Source organism: Ochotona curzoniae, unplaced genomic scaffold (genome assembly GCF_017591425.1).
Source record: "Ochotona curzoniae isolate NIBS_2020 unplaced genomic scaffold, NIBS_Ocur_1.0 contig_291, whole genome shotgun sequence".
Classification (NCBI taxonomy): Eukaryota; Metazoa; Chordata; class Mammalia; order Lagomorpha; family Ochotonidae; genus Ochotona; species Ochotona curzoniae.
In genome coordinates, this window is record NW_024465649.1 from 5845147 (window position 1) to 5864523 (window position 19377).

At 40.1% G+C, this 19377-nt stretch overlaps 1 protein-coding gene across 6 annotated transcripts in view; it reads right to left on the bottom strand.

Moving 5' to 3' along the window:
* NFIA (nuclear factor I A) overlaps positions 1-19377 on the bottom strand; it is a 589215-nt gene that overhangs the window by 86108 nt on the left and 483730 nt on the right. For all 6 annotated transcript variants that reach the window (XM_040978451.1, XM_040978450.1, XM_040978449.1 and 3 more), the window contains one exon: positions 18389-18516. In XM_040978451.1, the coding sequence (XP_040834385.1) occupies positions 18389-18516 (128 nt within the window). The remainder of the gene's footprint in view (positions 1-18388; positions 18517-19377) is intronic.

Below are 19377 nucleotides of genomic sequence, written 5' to 3' on the forward strand. Positions count from 1 at the left end.
GTACATATACTATCTGTTATTCTCACACAGAAATTCCATAAAATAGATATCACCTGAAGTTACTAGACAATCATGATCCAGCATACTAAGTTATATTTACTATGCAACTTTTGTGTAGGCAACAAGTTGCTTCTTCCATTAAAAACTTTAAAAAACCAATTTGCATCTCTATTCATAACCAGAAATGATGGAAAAACTTATTTTTAAATATGCCTCATACTGATATCTTCTAATTCCAGAGCTGTAACACACACACACACACACACACACACACACACACACACACACGCACTTCACACTTATTTAGAATTCACTGAGTCTTGAAATCAAAAAAGACCTCTGAGCTTTACTACGTTAGTGTCAAAATGGTTGGGCAATGAACTTGAGGGGTTTAACTCACAGAAAATGGTGAGTTTATAGAAACCAAGTAAAGTGCTCCACAGAAGAGACTGTTATCAGTTGAGTACACTAATAATATTTCAGAGGTCAAGTACACATACGGAGTAGGGAAAAATGTTCGTAGAGTTGGCCAATGTATGTTTTCAATCATTTTTTTAAAAGAAGCACCATTCCTGGTGAAGCACATGCAAGACAGGAAATAGTGGCTTATAAAATCAAAGAAAGAAAAAAAAGCAGGGGAAGTGGATGTAATCCTGACTATGACGTGCAATTAACATTTAGAGCATACCAGAAAAATAGGGTAGCAGCTCTGGTAAAGCCAGAGGAAGCAAAGGCAAGTTTCGTGGAGACAGGGGAGCAGCAGCATTCGATGCCCCTGGGAGGAACCAGCCCCACTCAGAGGACAGATGTGAACCAGAGAAAGACGTCTTTAAGGAGTGCCAGCCTTCACAATCAGTAAGTGAAGGAGCCACAATCTGAATCCAGGGGCCAAAGGTCTTGCTCCTCTCAGTAAAAATTTCTTCCAACATGTCATTTTTAGAAAAACAAAAAACCAAACCCCCCACCCCAAAAAACCCAAAAATCATAGACATAATTTACCTATCTTATTGATAGGAGCCTTTAAGACACTTAACCAATTTCTCCCTCATGAAATATTCTAAGTGTCAAGGACAATGCTACTGTACCTGCTCTTTTTTTTCCCTGGACATTCAGCTTCCTCTTTCCCTCCATGTCTGAGAGGGGAGCAAGTTGTTCATTTGTGATTGTCAAGACTAAGTGTGTCGGTATAAACTTCACTTCTTGTGAGCAGGATAAGTGACACTTCTTGAACCCAGAAGGGGAAGCTGGGGACCAGTGCTGTATTTGACAACTCATCTACCAGCAACAGACTCATGCTCAGACACACTTCTTTGAGACATGAAGTTGTGCTGCACTCTAGCAATTACCTTTCAGGCAAGAACAGGATCTTGTAGAACCATTTCCGCTACACCTGTGATGAGACCATTTTTTTCCTGTGATGGTTGAGTAAAAATTGTAATTGGAGAGATTAATCACAAGTTAACAGACCACTCTGTTTCAGTGAGTACAAACACAGACCCTATGATACCCCAAGAGAGGAATGAAAGGAAGAAACCTGCACTTGTCTCAGGTTTGTGTCCTTAATGATAAAAAGCCATTAGGGTTCATTCTAATGTAATTTATTATGATTAACACACTCAACAATAAAAAGGGTAAAACATTCAGACTATTTTGACTTTTAGCCTTTTTCAGTGAATAAAAATGTTTTAAAATCATTTTTATGATGGAGGGAATAAAATGAAATTTAATATAGCTTCTGAGGTTTATCCTTTTTATTCTGTACGCAACCATTTAAAATGAGCTAAAAGGACCCCCAGAAGAATTACCACATCATAAAGAAGTTCAGGTAATTTAAAAGGTTTGGTGACACAGGCGATTTTTTTTTCCAATTTTTAAAAGATGGGAGTATGAAGTAAAAATTGCATGGATTATTCAAGGGGAAGGAATGATGAGTTCTCTAATGTATTCCAAATGTTCATTTGTGAGTGAAAATTTACAACCAGAGAGCAAAAAGAATAGACACAAGGAAAAGATCATATAAAAATCTGGTGTCTCAGCCAACAATAAAGGATCTCGACTCTCTAGAGGATTTCCTCTTCTTTTAAGGTAAACACAGACACCCCAGTGACAGGACTGAAATGTAAAAACTGTGTTCCATGCTCCATATATTTACAAGAGGTCAGAGACTATATATCCAGCCAGCCTGGCTTCCACGTGTTATAAGAAAAAATGATTTTTTGACTCAAGACAGCAATCATACACATTCACAGAGGGACTCAGGATAAAGAAGAAATTTCAAGAAACTTAAATTATCTTCTCTGCATAAAAATGTACTACGGGCTTCGCCAGTGGCACAGCTCACTAAGCTGCTGCTCGTGGTGCGGTCACACATCAGGGCACTGGTTCAAATCCCAGCCACATCTAGCTTTGTGCTAGTGTGCCTGTGGAGGTATGGAAGATGGACCAAATGTTTGAGACCCTGTTACCCATAGAGACCCAAAGGGAGTTACTGGCTTGTTTGTTCAGATCTGGCTATTGCAATCATGTAGGAAGTTTACAAGTGTACAGAATCAATCACTCTTTCTCCCACTCATCTTTCACATACAAAAAGAAGTCTTGGTGTGTCTCTCCCAACATGTCACTTTATAAAGGAGAAAACAAATACACCTCTCTTTCACACACACACACACACACACACACACACACACACACACACACACACGTACAACACACCATAATGCTTTATTGCATTTAGATGATAGGTTGAAAAGTTTAAAATCTATGATATATGTGTTTTGTTTGTATCTACGATATATAATATGGCAGCTAGTAGTCATATGTGGCTACTCTGTAAATAAAAACCAGCTGATCCAGTGGCAGAGCATGGTCATAGTACACGAGCTCAGTTCCATATGTTGCTAAAGGTTACAGGGAGTTACAGGGATGGACAGTGCAGACACCGGGCAGCTCCATCACTGCAGAGTTTTCTATGAGAAAACATGTTTGTGGAAAATGAAATTAACAGACAGGTTAACCCTGTTGTAAACACTTTTTTGAGATCTATGTGAATCCCAAAAGACCCATGTAAATTTCAAAAGTTCATCAGAAGTGTGCATGATTCAAGAAACTGCATGTAGATTTAAAACAACATAATGGCACTAAAATAAACCTATCTCTTACTTCTATTTTTTTGTATGATATTTCTGAAGTGCCTTTGTATTAGCCAGCTCTGGGTCTATGTGGTATCAAATAACCTTTTATTCTTTTGGCTTTTTTTTTTTTACAATGGTAGTTAAATATTACTTCTGTACTTTCTTAGCATATCAATCCTTTTAGAAGTCCTAAAAGCAAATAAATACATTATATGATTATAGGACTGTGTACATGGGGAAAAAATGAAAGGTTTTTCCTCTCCATCATCTAGGAGGTAAATGTCCTTAATACATTTCTTGGAGTGTAACATTAATCTCGATGATGTGAACCGAAGCATTTATTAAATACACTTCCTTCTCTCAGTGAAAAACATGACTGAAATCTTGGAGCTAAAGGTCTTTCTGGTAACACTGAATTTGAACGTGCTATCTCAGCTGCGATGTTCCATGTCAGGGCTACACCTGCCCGGGAGCTCCATGAGGCCAAATGTTGCCTGAACACAGGTAAAGCACCCATTACTTTATTTAAAGTAAAAATCTGAAACTGATTGAAACATTTCTTGTGGGGTGAAAGAAATAGAATTTTGGGCTTCCTCAAATTGCTTGAACTGTGAAATGAAGTAATAAACACTAGAGAAAGGTTCTGTCAGCTAGATTCCAGGCTTAGTGTAGTCAGCATTTTCGTGCTAAACCTTATTATGGCAAAGCATTTGATTTTTCATCCCTGTTCTCTGTTCATTCCCACAAATCAACTACTTTGACCTCCACCTTAGCTTAGTGAAATTTGCCGGCCATCCTTCAATAACCCCATTCTTTGCCTTCAAAGGCCTTTGAATCTCTGAGAAAGTGGGAGGATGGAGTTGTGCAATGAACTGAGCTGATATCGCTTTATAAACTGTTCAGTAGTTCTTAGTTCAACATGGAAGCTACAGAGAAAAATAAAATGAAGTTATGAAAGCCTGTGCTTGTAGATGCTGGTGGGGGGCAGGCAACACAACTTATCAATTTTACAGTACATTTTTTTTTTGTAGAAAGAAGTTTCCTCTTGAGTTCTTACTTAATGCCAAAAAATCCTAGCCAACAGCTTATAAATAAGCCACTAACCACCCCCCCAAAAAAACAAAAAACAAAAAACAGAGGCAGGCATTTAGTTTAGTCATTAAGATGACTGCATCAAAGTGCTCCAGTTCCATTCCTAGTTCCAGCTTTTCATTTCAGCTTCCTGCTGGTGTGTCTTCTATAAGGCGGTGGGTATGGCTCAGGTATTTATGTTTCTTATTGCCTTCATGGAGACCTTGATCAAGTTCCAGCTCCCAGCTTCAGGGGCCAGCCTTGTCCGGCTGTTTCAGGTATTTGGGGAATACAACAGGACATAGGAGTTTTCTCTAACTCTTTCTAGAATCTCTCTGCTCAGGTGAATAAATATTTTTAAAACAATAAATTTGAAAATTGTGCCTTTGCTTTAGATTGATGAGCCAAGAGGTCATTTTAAAGCTTAAAAACACTTAACTAATATTCATCACATTGACACTCTGGAGAGCATAGTGTATCACTAATCTCAGATACAGCTTCATGGATACAAAAGGATCACATTATACTTGGGCACCATTAAAACCAGCAAGAAAACAAAAAAGGGAAATAATTGCACACATTTAAATCACACAACTATGCAAATCATTTCTCGAAGCAAAACAGCCAAGAAAATAGTTTGCTGTGCTTTTTTTCTAACAAAAATACATCAGAGAGAAGTATTTTCTGGAAAGTCACATTTCTGAAGATTAATGCTACATTCTGCAGAAGAGACGATGTCTAATTACGGTAAATACTTATCTGAGAGGGATCGGCAAGATGTTTCTGTTTGCTGTCATTCTTTGTGACAACGTAATGATAGATCCATTTACTTATGAGTGTAATTATTAAAAACTGTGCTGTTTTCTTAGCTGTCTTCATATCTTGAACATATTTGATTAAAAATTATTATCTGACACAAAGGGTGACTGCTTGGCAGAGTGCTGCATATCAATTTGGTAAATGACTTAGTTCCATGCAGGCGTGGGGTCTTGGTTGAGCCTTGGTCACTGGAAAGCTTCCAACTTGGAAGGAGTGATTCACCCTTCTTTCTCCTGCTCTTGTTTGGCCAAAACCTAGAGTTTGGTTTTCACATTAACTAAAAACTGCGCATGGCCGACATTTCCTCTGGAGTCATGATTTAACACTTCTTCTTCAAATTCGCACCTTTTTTTGGAACTCAACACAAGGATCCAATTTTACTCTAACAACTTTCCACAGGCCAATCAGGATGGGTTGCTAGCTATCAACCATCTTCTGTGGCTTTTTTTTCACTCACGCAATGAACTTCACCCAGCACCTGTGAGCAAAAGGTCTTTATATAAGACCAAAACAAAAAAGCAAACCAGTTGGGGACTACAATGTGGCTGGCCATCCCTAAGTCAAATGACTTTCCCTATATGATTAAAGAGACAAGACCAGCACCCAGACTGCTGCTTCCCTTCCACTTATCTCAAAGGACAACTGTCACCAATCTTGTCTTCGAACGTGAAAGACAGCCAAACATGGGTATTTGATGTAAGCGCCTTACTGGGCTCCTCACATAGCAAAGAATTTATCTATGCCTCTGGCAGTTGTCAACTTAAGAGAACTAACAAGTAGGCCAAGGGACAGATAGTGATGTTTACAACAAATCAATCTTAATCAATCTTTGTAAAAGTCTTCAAATATGTGTTAAGGGGATTTTAAAAAAAATATATAAAGGCATGTTAAGGTTTCAGCGCTGATGAGCAAACTCATAAAAACATCAAACACATCAAAAGGAGAAAAATTACTACTTAAATCTTTTGAGGATAAGATTTCTCAAGGAACAAAAAAAGTCATCCAGTGGAAGAGAGAAGTGCTAAAATTAGAAGCAGGTGTCACCACTATGCAGTGATAAATATCAAAGAATAACTGGCCCTGAAAAGCATTCTTAAGTATACCATGCTACCTTTAATCCTTACATGTGTATTCCGGCATTAGAACATGGAGTGCTGGTTGTGTGAGCCACTGACAAGCTGTTATAACAGGTGAGCTGCTGCACAGCCATTTTGGTTAAGCCTTCTCCTTGGCTGGGTTCAGGAAATGGCTGCAAGACAGATGGCCAATCTGACCGGCATTAAGTCACGAGTGATCATGATATCCCTGAATTCATTAATCTTGGAAGCTAATCACAGTTAAGTGGTTTCTGGGCTGGTCTGGCTAACATGGCAGAATAATCTGGCACTGCAGAGGACACTTCAGATTAGAAATGGATATTGGGTTGCCATTCCTTGAATTTCTCATGATTTGTGCATGTTTCCAACTCTGCAAATGAAAGCTTAAACCACATCTCATTACACAGTAGACTCTAGTGAGGATCCCTCGACATTGGAATGTTTCTTCAGTATGAACAAAAAGATGCTTGGATCACACTGAAACCCAGACATGAGAGAGAGCTGGAATAAATACTTAACATTCACAGCTGCACGTAAAGCAAGTTTTCAGAATGGGCTAAAGGTGCTGGACTGAAAACAGAGTCCCTCACTCCAAACAGGCCACAGAATCAAGAATCAAAACAACCCTGTTATTTTAAATCCAAAGGTTTTGCATAGGGTTTGTAATTATTAAATGCAAGCAACACACTCTAGGGGGCTCAGTTATTCTGTCTCAGTTTAATTTTTCATTAAGAGTGTCTGTGGACTAAAAAAAAACTCTTCTTTATTCCAAAAGTATTCTCTCATTTGGGAAACATGCTCTCTGTCTGGTTACTGGTGGGAACTCTTTCTGTTGTAGCACTTGGTGTGTTGCTCAGGAATTCATGGGTAAAGAGCCCCTGAGTTACTCTGTAGATGGGAACATTGCTCCTATTTTCCTTGGATGTCGTTCACCATGCCTGTTTTAACTGAGTTTATGAGGTATGTGAATCGATGCATGGCCCAAACTGGGTCAATGGACAGTACCTGGATCCTCTGGGAGGCAGGAAGTCGCCTGGAACACATAGCTCCATGATCGCTACACAACAGTGATCAGGATTTGTGTGGCTCATGATTTCTGTTCTTTCCTTACTCCTCCATTGCCCCAACAAAAGCCTCTTATTTTGCAGTATTAACAAAGCACTTTTTAAAAAATGGATGGCCATAAAAGATGGACCTTTATTTCCATGGAAGTTATGCTCAACTAACATTTAAATAAAATTATCAGTAGGTAGCAAATAGTTGAAAACATATAAGAGAGGGAAATAAATCTGAAAATATTATTATTAGAAATCTGAAACACATTTTTTTTTTAAATTGGAAAGTCAGATATACAGTGAGGAGGAGAGACAGAGATGAAGACCTTCTGTCCATTGATTCACTCCCCAGGTGGCTGCAATGGCTGGAGCTGAGCCAATCTGGAGCCAGGAGCCTCTTCCAAGTCTCCCACACAGTGCAGGGTCCCAAGACTTTAGGCCATTCTCTATTGCTTTCCCAGGCCACAAGCAGGGAGCTGGATGGGAAGCAGGGCAACCAGGATTAGAACCGGCGGCCATATGGGATCCCGGAGCATGCATGGCGAGGACTTAAGCTACTAGGCTACCATGCCTGGCCCATTCTGAAACACTTTTTAAAAAATTAAACATATGTGCATAATACACCTACAGATGGGTGCATGCACTTCAAAACCTCTTAATTCTAGAAGATAGAATTAAAAGATAAGTTCATTCCGGTAGAAAATGTTTTGAAATCCATGAAACAGGGTAATGAATGAAAAACACATTTTATGAAAAATCTGTGTAACAATTTAAAAATATTTTTTCACCAAAATGAACTTCTCTTTTTAATTCTATCTTCCCATGAATTTTTGAAACGCTCATATATATGGACATGCAAACATGTACATGTGTACATGTACTTTAGAATAATGTGTGGTTCATATTCAGTAGCTATTACTACTATTTGTAAAATATTTAAATTTTCAATAGCATTTTAGTTTCAAGATATAATCCAATATGTTTGCATTGTTAGTCAAACTGTGGTATTACTTGGTCCTAGAAAATATCTAGTTTGTGTTCTCAGAATAAAGGTTGAAAAATGTTTAAGTAAGGATTTTTCTTTATATAAGAGGCAAAAAAAAAAAAAACCACCCTTCCTTCTGTTTGAGGTCTACAAATGTTTCATTGTATTTATTAGAGACAGGAAAACACTAGAGCAAACTCTCAGTGAGTCTGAAGTTTCTTTCTTCCTCTTTGCTTTCCTCTTTTTTTCTCAGTTTCATTTTCATCCTACCTGCTTCTGTTACTCACAAGTCAGAGAACAGCCCATTTTCTGGATGTATGGGTACAAAGTATTTGGATCTGTACCACCTACCTGGGAGACCTAGGTTGACTTCGGGATTCCAGCTTTGGACTTTCTAGCTGTTGCAGGCATTTGGGACAGGAACCAGAGAATAAGAGATCATTCTCTGTCTCCATCCCTTTCTCTCTTCCCTGGATCTTTCAAAAAAAAAAAATCTAAAGAATAAGTGAAAGTTAAAAAGAAATAGGCAAGGGGTCAGTATTGTGGCAGAGCAGGTAAAGCTGCCATTTGCTATGCCAGTATTCAATATCAGTGTCTGTTCCCAGCACCATTCCTGGTAAAAGCAGAGTGGTGGAAGGTGGTCCAAATGTCTAAGCCCTTCTACTGACATGGGATACTTGGATGAAGTACAGATGGGGGGTGTGTGTGTGTGTCCTTGCAGCTGTTTCAAATAAACAATAAAATCTTTTAAAAGTAGCTTGGATAAGGAAGGTAAAGATATTTTTAAGGGCAGGTGCAGTGCTCATCCTATAATATAGCTTTCCAATTGTAACCTCTTTACAATTTGGGTGAAATTTCTCTGATAAAGAAGTGCCATTTAAAAACAGGTCCCTGTTACTACACTGATGCTCCCTGGTGTACCAGTGTCTAATGAGCAGGTGCCAATACTAAGGAGATAATGGAAGAGGATGCTGTCACAGAATGATTGTTTCCCACTGCTCCATAAATGCAGAAGAAAGGCTGCGGCATTGATCCTATGGCAATGTTCTGTAACAGTGACTGTTCCCATTACAGCAGGAGACTGTGGGAGATTTAATCATTTTCCCTAATATATGCTAGTGCAGCAGAGTGTCCATGATCAATGACTATTGTTATCAGTCGGCTGCCTTTTTATTGGCACTTCTAATAGGTCTCCTCTGTGTCTCAGCTAGAAGTAGAAGGTGGTGAACTTCTTCCAGTCTTTCAACTGGCAAATGATGGCTGGCAGTCAAATTAGGACTGGCAGATGCGGAATTCAAGTGAATCCAACATGGTATTTAAAAAGCCAACGACCTGATGTTAACCTGCAAAACCAACTGCGTTCCTAGCAGCTGTGACACGGAACATTCATAAACGTCCTGGGTTGCTCGCAGATCAGATACTTACCAATACAGTCTGACAGATACTTTAACACACACTTTTTTTAGATGTCTCTCTTTACTTAGTAATTGTGATAGGAACTAAGGGTATGCTATTAAAGTACTTTCAACTTTCAAAAGTAGAACAACTCAGTCTTTGGGAAAAAGCTTATCTTTCTAAGTATTTAATAAACCAATTGCAATTACATTTACTACTCATCAAATCTGACTTTAAAACTCCCTGAACTTACGGAATTTCCAACAGCTTGGATGATGTAATTGTGTCTGTTGGCAGTTTCACAGTCCCAATATAATTAAAGGCATGTTATAATCCTGAATATTTTTTTTGCAGGAGAAAATGTAAGCGGCCTCTCACATCTATATTCAATCACAGTACTGTGTTTTACTAAAAAGTATTCTCATTTATATTTCTGCGTAGCAAGAATGTTAGCTCTGCTTCAGGCCTGCTGAAACTAACTGATATGGATGGACTCAATGCTACTTGGCCACATGTCTGCAAGTAACACAGCCTAGTAATCTGAAGACCAATGAATCCTTGAGGCAGCTCTCAATTTGGAGGACACAGAGAATCTTAGACACAAAGCTGCCCTGCAACTAAGGGAGAAATAGATGAAGAAAATAAATTTAGACAAGCAACTGCAAGGTAAAGAGACATCAAGATGCCAGTTTAGACCCCATTTGACTGCCACCTTGTAAGGGAGTTGCTATGGTTTCTCAGTCACACTGAACAGTTCTCTTCCTTTAGCTCCACAACAGTTAGCACTGTCTTCTTTGAGCTGCAGTCAGCTGGGTAACACCTGGCTCTCTCAGTAAACTAATGAGGACAGTTGACATGATTAGAGAACATTAACTTTGAGAAGGGACTTGGGCCATCATTCTTCTGTGATTGTTGTAACTGTGACAGAGATGAGGCAGAAAGAACCGGCCCTGTGGCACAGATAGTAACTGACACTTGAGGAGCTTCGGAAGTTTGAGATGGAGACTTGAGGGAGCCATCGTCTGCTCTAGTAATGCTCATGTGATTGGTTTACAGCATGGGTTCAGAGACTTGGCCTGTCTTGAATATCACAGATTAGATGACTAGCCTTTCTTCATGCACAGGTCCTTGAACTGGAAAAATGTGTGACAGACAAAACTGAAAGTTTCCCTTTCTTCTTTAAAAGTATTATTTATTTTAATTGAAAGAGTTACAGAGGGAGAAGAGACAGAGAGTGATCTTCCACCCACTGGTTTACTTCCTAAACGGCCGCAAAAGCCAGAGCCAGGCTGGGCTAACGCCAGGAACCAGCAGTTTCTTTCAGCTCTCTCAAGTTGGTGCTGGGGCACAAGGCCTTGGGTTATCCTCCACTGCTTTCCTAGGCTACCGGCAGGTAGATGGATCAAAAGTGGAGCAGCCAGGACTGGAAACGGCCCCCACATGTGGTGCTGGTACTGCAGGCATAGGATTAACCTGAAATGCCACTGTGCTGGCCTCAAGAATTTTTCTTGTGAAGTATCTGGTATTGCCCAGAATATAAACTTTGAGTTGCTTATAAACAGGCTACATTTCTGTCTAGCGTAGTCTTATAAACATCCCTACTTCATAACCAGAGAAAGGTGGGGAGTTCAACACTTGCAGGTCAGCTGGCTTCCAGACATGCCTGATGTGTTTGGAGCCCGCCTGAAGGCAGGGCCTCCGTCAGTACCTCCCGAGCCCTGACGTGTGTGAGCAGCACAGCCTGTCAGCCCAGGCGGGCCTGATAATCTGCGTGAGAGGATTTCCAAAAGTTCATGGAGAAATTGCAGTTTGGTGGTAAGTTTACCTGGTGCCAAAAGTTGAAATCCAAGCACAGGAACGATCTCCAACTTTATGGAAAACATGTATTACGAACACCTTTGCTTGGATTTCAAAAAAATTTTTTTGCATTTTGAAATAAACTTATCTTTTAATGATATTTCCCCATTAACTTGTTGAAGTATTTTCTTGTTTCTGATAGGTTCCCACTGATGACATGTTGCAGATTCTGAATACTTGGAGAGAAATTTTATGTGCATTTCTGAAAAATTTCCACACAAGGTGAATCAGGAAGGTTATTGAAATGACATAAAATGCTCTATGAGGAAGGCACTATCAAATTCTTGATAAAAAGAACTACCTTAACAATAATAAAAAGTTTCCTTTTTAAAAACAGATTTGGACTATATTACTGTGACAATATGGGGGAAATGGTGGGAGCGGAAATAATGGCAGAGGGGTGGGGGAGGGAGAAATCCCTACACCTACAGAAATGTATCATGGAAAAAAAAATAATATCAAAACAGATTTGGATGGGCATTTAGTTTAGCAGTTAAGAAGTTCTCATCCCATACTGAAGTACCTGAATTTGACGCCTGGCATGGGCTGTTGAGTCCAGTTTCTGCTAATAAGGACCTGGGGAGGGGGTGGTCCAGCAGTGATGGCTCAAGTAGTCAGATTCTGACTCACAGGTGGGAGATCTGAATTCAAGTTCTAGCTCCCAGCTTTTTAGCCTACCTTATTCTGCCCATTGTGGTTATCTGAGGAGTAAAGCAGTGGGAAATTTCTCTCTCTCTCTCTTTCTCTCTGTCTTTGCATCTCTCTGTATGTGTCTCAAAGAAATTTTTTTTAACAATTTCAAAGCTTTGCTTCACTTATAGCAATACCCTTTAAGTTGAGCGACAGTTGAAATAAAATTTGATATATTACTATTTGTCATTGTTATTTTTTTTCTGGTTGAGATTTGGTAATTATTTTTGCTAGTAATTGGAGTTGATTGGAAGCCTACAGACTGGAAAGAGATCAAACATTATTTATGAGTTGATGACTGGTGGCAAATTTACTTTCAACTTTATTGAGAACACCCAAAATTCTTGGATTTATGGCTGCATTCATTCCATCAATTAACATATTTAGTATTTATTATGTAGAAGACATGGCTATAGGTGTTAGCCACATGACAGCATGAAAGACAGACTAAATCCCACTTTTCATGAAGAGTATATTCTAGGAGGAGAAAACAGACAATCACAACAGACAGAGGTGTCAGGTAAGGAAAGCAGGGTTACAACTTGTGGGATGATGGAGAGTCAGCAGCCACTAGGGACTCTCAAATGAGATGCTACTTGAACAAAGTCAAAAACACTGGAGATTATTTGATTATATAGGTGAAAATAGCTCATTCTCTTAACAGTTAATGTTCCTTGCTTATGTATAATGTAACTTGTATTTAGTAACTCTGATTCTTTCCCTGGCTTAGGTTTTGTATGATAAGGATTCAGATTTTTAAAAATGGAAGATTTTTCTGGTTTTCCTGATAACTTGAAAACATATAAAACAGGAAGTAGCCTAAGTACCAGTCTCAGAAATGAAGCCTTAAGTTGCAAGCATGAATGTTTATGATTGGAGAGGTTATTGCATACTACACTCTGAATTCAGATTTGACGTGAAATTTGGATTATAACCTCACAGATTTACGTCCTGTGTGGTATTTGACCAAGTTATTTAACCTTTTATGATTCTCACTGTTCATTTCTTTCTCTTTTTTTTTCCCAAAGATTTATTTACTTTTATCTGAGAGGTAGATTATGCAGAGACAGAAGGAGACAGAGAGAAGGCCTTCCTTTAAGTAGCCTATTACATAAACCACTGCCACAGTGGAGCCGATGCAAACACAGGAGCCAGGAGCTCCTTCTGTTCTCCCACATGGGTTGCAAGGCCCCAAGGACTTGGGCATCCTCTGCTGTTTTCTCCAGGCAATAGGCAGACAGCTGGATCAGAAGTGGAGCACCTGGTATATGAGCCAGCACTGACACGGGATGCCAGTGCCACAGGGCAAAGGAATAGCCTGTGGTGCCACAGCGTTGGCATCTTAATGTTCATTTCATAGAGGCAGGATTATTGCGTTTTGCAAATGTTAAAAGAACTCTTACTACAAAAAATGAAAATCCATGGCACATAGTAGGTATTCAATTATGACTACTATAATTATATTTATCTTATATTTATAACTATCATAATTATAGCTTTCACCACATACATATAGAATGCACAGCGATGACCTAATCCTAAGCATCTGCCTGTTGATTTCCTTCCCATTTGTTTGCGTTAGTAGATTTTTGGCAATTTTGCATTTGTACCAACAAATAAGAGCTGATGGTATGTGCATGTTTGTCTGCTACGATTTCATAGGATCCATTTCATCAGTGCCTGATTAGCCTCAAAGCTTCAAATCTAACCCAGTTTTGAGATAACTGGGAAATGAAACTAACGGAAGGGAACAAATGCCGCATTGTGAGGGAAGCAAGAGCCAGCTTGATATTGGCTGATATTTTCAAACTCATATCATCCTTAAAAAAAAAGATTTATTTATTTTTATTGGAAAGGTAGATAAACAGAGAGGAGGAGAGACAGAGAGGAAGATCTTACATCTGATGGTTCACTTCCCAAGCGGCCTCAAAGGCTGGAGCTGAGCCAATCCAAAACCAGGAGCCAGGAGCCTCCTCTGGGTCTCCCACACGGGTGCAGGATCGCAAAGCTTTGGGCCATCCTTGACTGCTTTCCCAGGCCACAGGCAGGGAGCTGGATGGGAAGTGGGGCCGCCAGGATTAGAACCAACACCCATATGGGATCCCTGCGAGTTCAAGGTGAGGATTTTAACCACTACGCTATCATGCTGGGCCCTCACATCATCTTTAACCTCCTCTGCTCTTCTTCCCAGACAGTAAGAGCTGAGCACTAAAAGTCCTGAGAAAACCAACGGGGAACAGGATACTACAAAAGATATTAGAAAGAGCACATGTGATTTACTGCACGTCTGGTTTGCTTTTCTTTCCAAATTCTTCCTGTTGCTCAAGTGAACATGTCTCTTCTGGCAACATTCGGCCTGCTGTTGGGCTTTTGGCTGGAGAGTCCTGAAAAGCATTTGAGGGCAGGTAAGCAGATGCAAAGCCCTTTGAGTGAGGACTGGGCACAGGCCTTGTTTCCTGTGTCACATCTGAGGCACAAAGTATCCCCAGTACTTATTTGAGCGAATTATCCCAAACATAGGCAACCAAAAGGCTGCCAGTGCATTCAGATATACATAATTCCTGACATATTTCTGAAGGTAATTTACATGAGTGAACCACTAAAAGCCTCCTACTCAATTAACTGTACCCCTGGGGAAAAGCATGCAGGCCCAGATAAGTGTGGGAACAACATAAAGGTGTTCTCTGTGCCAAAAGGGGGATTGGGCTTGATGGAAAATCCCCAAAAAGGACCATCTGGCAGCATAAATTATCCATGTAAAATGGCTTGTGTGAGTTAATGACACCAAAGTCACCATGGACATGTGCAACATCTTCCAGTTGAGTTTTAATGTCCCCTCAGGTCCTGTTTCAATTATGTCTTTCTATGTTGAATATAGCCAAATATAAATTCATCCATGTCCTCTTCCAGCCCTGACAGCATATACCATGAAAATACATTTTGCTTTAATGAAACTGGGGTAGACAATGGACACTCAGTATAGGAATGGTACTGTAGGGAACAGCTATCAGAAAAATGTATGTGTATTGCCTATGAGGTTATGGTTGTGGAAAATACAATGAAACATGTTTATTTTGGGGCAAAAAATTAAAAATTCATAAACATAAAGGCCTTCAAAAGGTTCAGGAAATGTGTACTATGAAAAAACCTATGCATAAGTCCAATTCTTCCATACTAAAATAAAGTTAGAAACTTACCTTCTACAAAGTCTACTCAACAGGTGGAGAAAGAGAGAGAAAAAGAGAAAGCGAGAAAGAGAAACTGGGAAGTGAATTTACATAGTCAAAAATGGGATGCAGGTATTCCAAGCTATTTCTTAAGTGTTTTGCCAAATGCCCATTATTAAACTTCTCCTTCAATTTTATTTTTCATACACTTTTTCAAGTAGCTCTTTGTGTGTGGAGTATATATACATATATCCTCCTACAGAGATGCAGCCATTAAACCCATTATTTAATGACTGTAAAGGACACAGGTATTAAGATGTTAAAATTTATGATCATTTGAATCAGTGTGCAGAAATGAATCGCAATGAATAACATGCTCACTAGGTCAAACTACTCTATGTTCAAGCTACCTCTGCTGCCCCAAAACATATCCCCAAAAGGGCTATATAAGGACACAGGGAACAACCTGATGGTGTAGTTGTTTTTCTTTTTTAAGATTTTAAAAATTTATTTGAATGGCTGAGTTATGCACACACACACCCACACGCACCCCCTCACCCTCACAGAGAGAGAGAGAGAGAGAGAGAGAGAGAGAGAGAGAGAGAGAGAAATCCTCTCTCTGATGGTTCACTCCACAAATGGCCACAATGGCCAGGGGTGGCTCAGGTGGAACTAGAAGTCAGGAGTTTCATCTGGGTGGGTCTTGCAGTATATTGTAGAGGACTAAGCTGTTTGGCTATCTTCTGATGCTTTCCTAGCTACATTAACAGGAAAATGGATCAGAAGAGGAGCATCTGAGACTCAAACTGGTGTCCATACGGCTTATAGGCACTACATGCAGCAACTCAATTTGCTGTGCAACAGTGCCAACAGGAGGGATTTCTTTACTTTCAAATAATACAGAAGCTGCAACACGTGCAAAAATGCTTAAGTGTTTTTATATCGACACACTGGCATGACAGGCTAATTTTCCATGTGTGGTTCCAGCAGCGCACAGGTGTTTGTGTCCTGATGCTTCCACTTCTGATCCAACTCTCTGTTTATAACTTGGGACAAAAGAGCAGTATGTCCCAAGTCCCTTGGCCCCTGTACACGGGGCCCCTGTATACACAGGGTAGACCCAGAAACAAGCTCCAGGCTCCTGATCTCCAACCCTTGAGGCCATTTGGGGAGTGAACCAAAGGATAGACAATTTCTCTCTCTCTCTCTCTCTTTCTCTCCTTCTCTCTGTAAATTTACCATTCAAGTAACAATAAGTTTTTAAAATGCACCAGTGTGACATTCAAACATATGTGAAATACACCTATACATTTTATTTTGATTTTCACTGAAGCAGGTAAATTGACTAGGGCTTTAATTGGCTCTTTTTAGAAAGGTTAAGCTTTACATCCTGTTTTTTTTTTTCAGTAGCACATCAACTGTTTATTGGCACTGTACTGAGGTCATGTTGATGTTGCCATTCATAACAATGAGTCATCAGTACTTTTATTCTCATGTAGATCTTTTATGAGCTCCATGCCACGTCAGGGCAAACTGAGTGGCCCCAAGAGCAGAGGGCAGCTGGAATGTGACCTTCACCAAAGAGCTACCACATCATGACCACTAAGTTGGTGAAAACTAAAGAGAGAAGGCCGTGAAGGCTAGCATCACCACTCCCATGCTTCTCATGACCCTGTGCAATGGTTGCTAATGAGTCAGCTTCCTACTGTACTTGTGGGGTCCTGGAGATCAAGGGCCATCGCCTCCCCATTCATCCTTGGGTTTTCTGAACCTGGTGCAGGGTCTCACCCTAAAAGTTAATCCAGGAAGTCTATTGAAGGAGTGAGGAAATAAACGCATGAGTCAAGTGAGTGCATTTAGGTAGAAGTGGGACTAAGAGAAATGTTTGTATTTTAGTAAGAGTAGCAAGAAGAAAGACCTGGCCAGTAGGGCCTGAGGTTTTCTGTTGTGTTTTGCTTCGTTTTGTTCTTAATTATGGTTACAGTAAAACAAACTTTTATGGGGAGGAAGTAGACACTTCCCTGAATGTAAATACTTGCATGATTCTTGTAGCTTGCAGCATAGTCAGAACAGACAGAGCAAACCCATCACCTCAAGTTCTCCCCTGCAATCCCCATTCAGAGTTACATCAACTGAGAAATGCCTTTGGCTAAGACTTGAAGATGAAGAGGTTAATTCTGAGACTGCCATGGTGTTTGCCTGTTCTGGTACAGAATTATTCCGAGATGGGTGAGGAACAATGTGCAGAAAACTTTTTTTTTTTAATGCTTACTTGACGATAGGTACAATTTTCTGTGGTTACATATGGTGCCTTATTTAATGTTCAGGACCACTGAGACATGCATTAATATTGTCATATTATAAAGTCGAAGACATAGGCCCCAAAGGGTTAGGATCTTGCCAACAAAGATTTCCCTATCCATCTGATTCCAGAGTCCACATCATATCTGCTTTATCCATTTGACCCATCCTATTACAAAAGGGATTATTCACATAGAGCAAGTTTATTGATATGGGTATCAAGAAATTTCTGCTACCAGAAGTATCCCTAATTTCCTCAAGATAAGAAATACAACTCAGGAAGTCAGATTAGCAATCACCATTTGCACAGTTTAGAACGAATGAATACAAAGAAATAGATATTCCATGTAAATAGAAAAACAATAATGATGACACTCAGGAATAGGAAAAACTATTATCATCATCTTTCTTTTGTAAAAATGTGGGTATGAACTGCAGCCCAAGGAACTCATTTCCCTTTTTAGTATTAGCAATGCAGGTGGAAAAGTTGATAGTTTTTATTTAATCATGCCTATAAACAGATAACTTAAAAACATCAATAGAAAGATAGCCAGAAATAAACCCAGAAGTAAATGAAAGACTGGACTGCAGCGCAGACGACAATGTGTAAAAGAAGAAATTTGTACCATTCTCACCCGTCTTTCCACTGAAGCACAGCTCCGCACTGCCACTTGCACAAAGGTGGCGGCTGGACCACAGCACAGACATAAGTTTACATTGAAAAGTCCATTTGCTTCAGCTTCCTCCACATGACACCTCCCACGTGCACGTGTTTGATTCTGCAGCCTTTGCCACAATCCTGCGGCCCAACCTTGCTTACCTGGCTCCACTTCATGCCATCCGCTGGACTGACTGCCACTTCCTGGGGAGCGCCCTTGGCCCGTATAAAATGGCTCCTCACCAGGACTGTCCATTTCATCCTCCACAGACTTGAGGCGCTTTGTGGAGCTGAAATAACAAACAGGTGCTTGTTTAAAAGCAATCCAAACCACCTTTCTCTTGGACACTGCACCTCTGGTTGAAAGGAAGCCAAGGGAGGAAGCAATTGGGCAACTGAGTGTAGTTTTAGGCCTCGTTTTAGGCTCTAATTCAGTTGGGTGAGTCATTGGATGTGGAACAAAGTGTTGGGTCTATGTTGTTCCAAGTGTCTGGGTTTGATTTTTATTGTCCCTGAAGTTGCTGCTGCGGCTGCCACATCCTGTTTCTTTTTCCTTTGAGGAACTGGTAACTGGCTCCTGCTCTGTACTCCACCTGGCAGTGTGGTGGGAAGGCCACGGATTTCCTATCTCTGTAGGTGGCTGTTGGGGCTCCAGCAGCAGCCATGCACCTAGACAGCAACTGAACCCCAGTGGGCACCCAGACAGGGACAAAAGCAGCACTCCTGATCCTTCAAGAAAAACTTGGTTTTCTTTTTTTATTGGCCATGTTTTCCTCATATTTCACTTGCATATTTTCCTCCAAAAAACTTACTGCACAGCTACAGAGGTATAACTACTGCTCTAGACTCTTCAAGATACACCAAGAAGGAAACAAACAAAAAGAGGAGAAGGGGTGCACTGGTGTGCTAGAAGCAGGAATACAGACAGGGAGTGGCCCAGGGACTTTTATGACCTTCTTCTACACAGAGGTTACTGCAATCATGTTTTAATCCACTGGGGACTTTTTGGTTGTTTTTGGATAGTTGAGAAACTTGTAGAATGCATCTCATTTCCTCCAGCTGAAGGACTAAATTTTTCTCTTAATGTGAGGCTTCAGGAGTTGAAAAGTTGAGAAATACAACCAGCTGCTCTTCTTCGTCTTGTTGTTTTA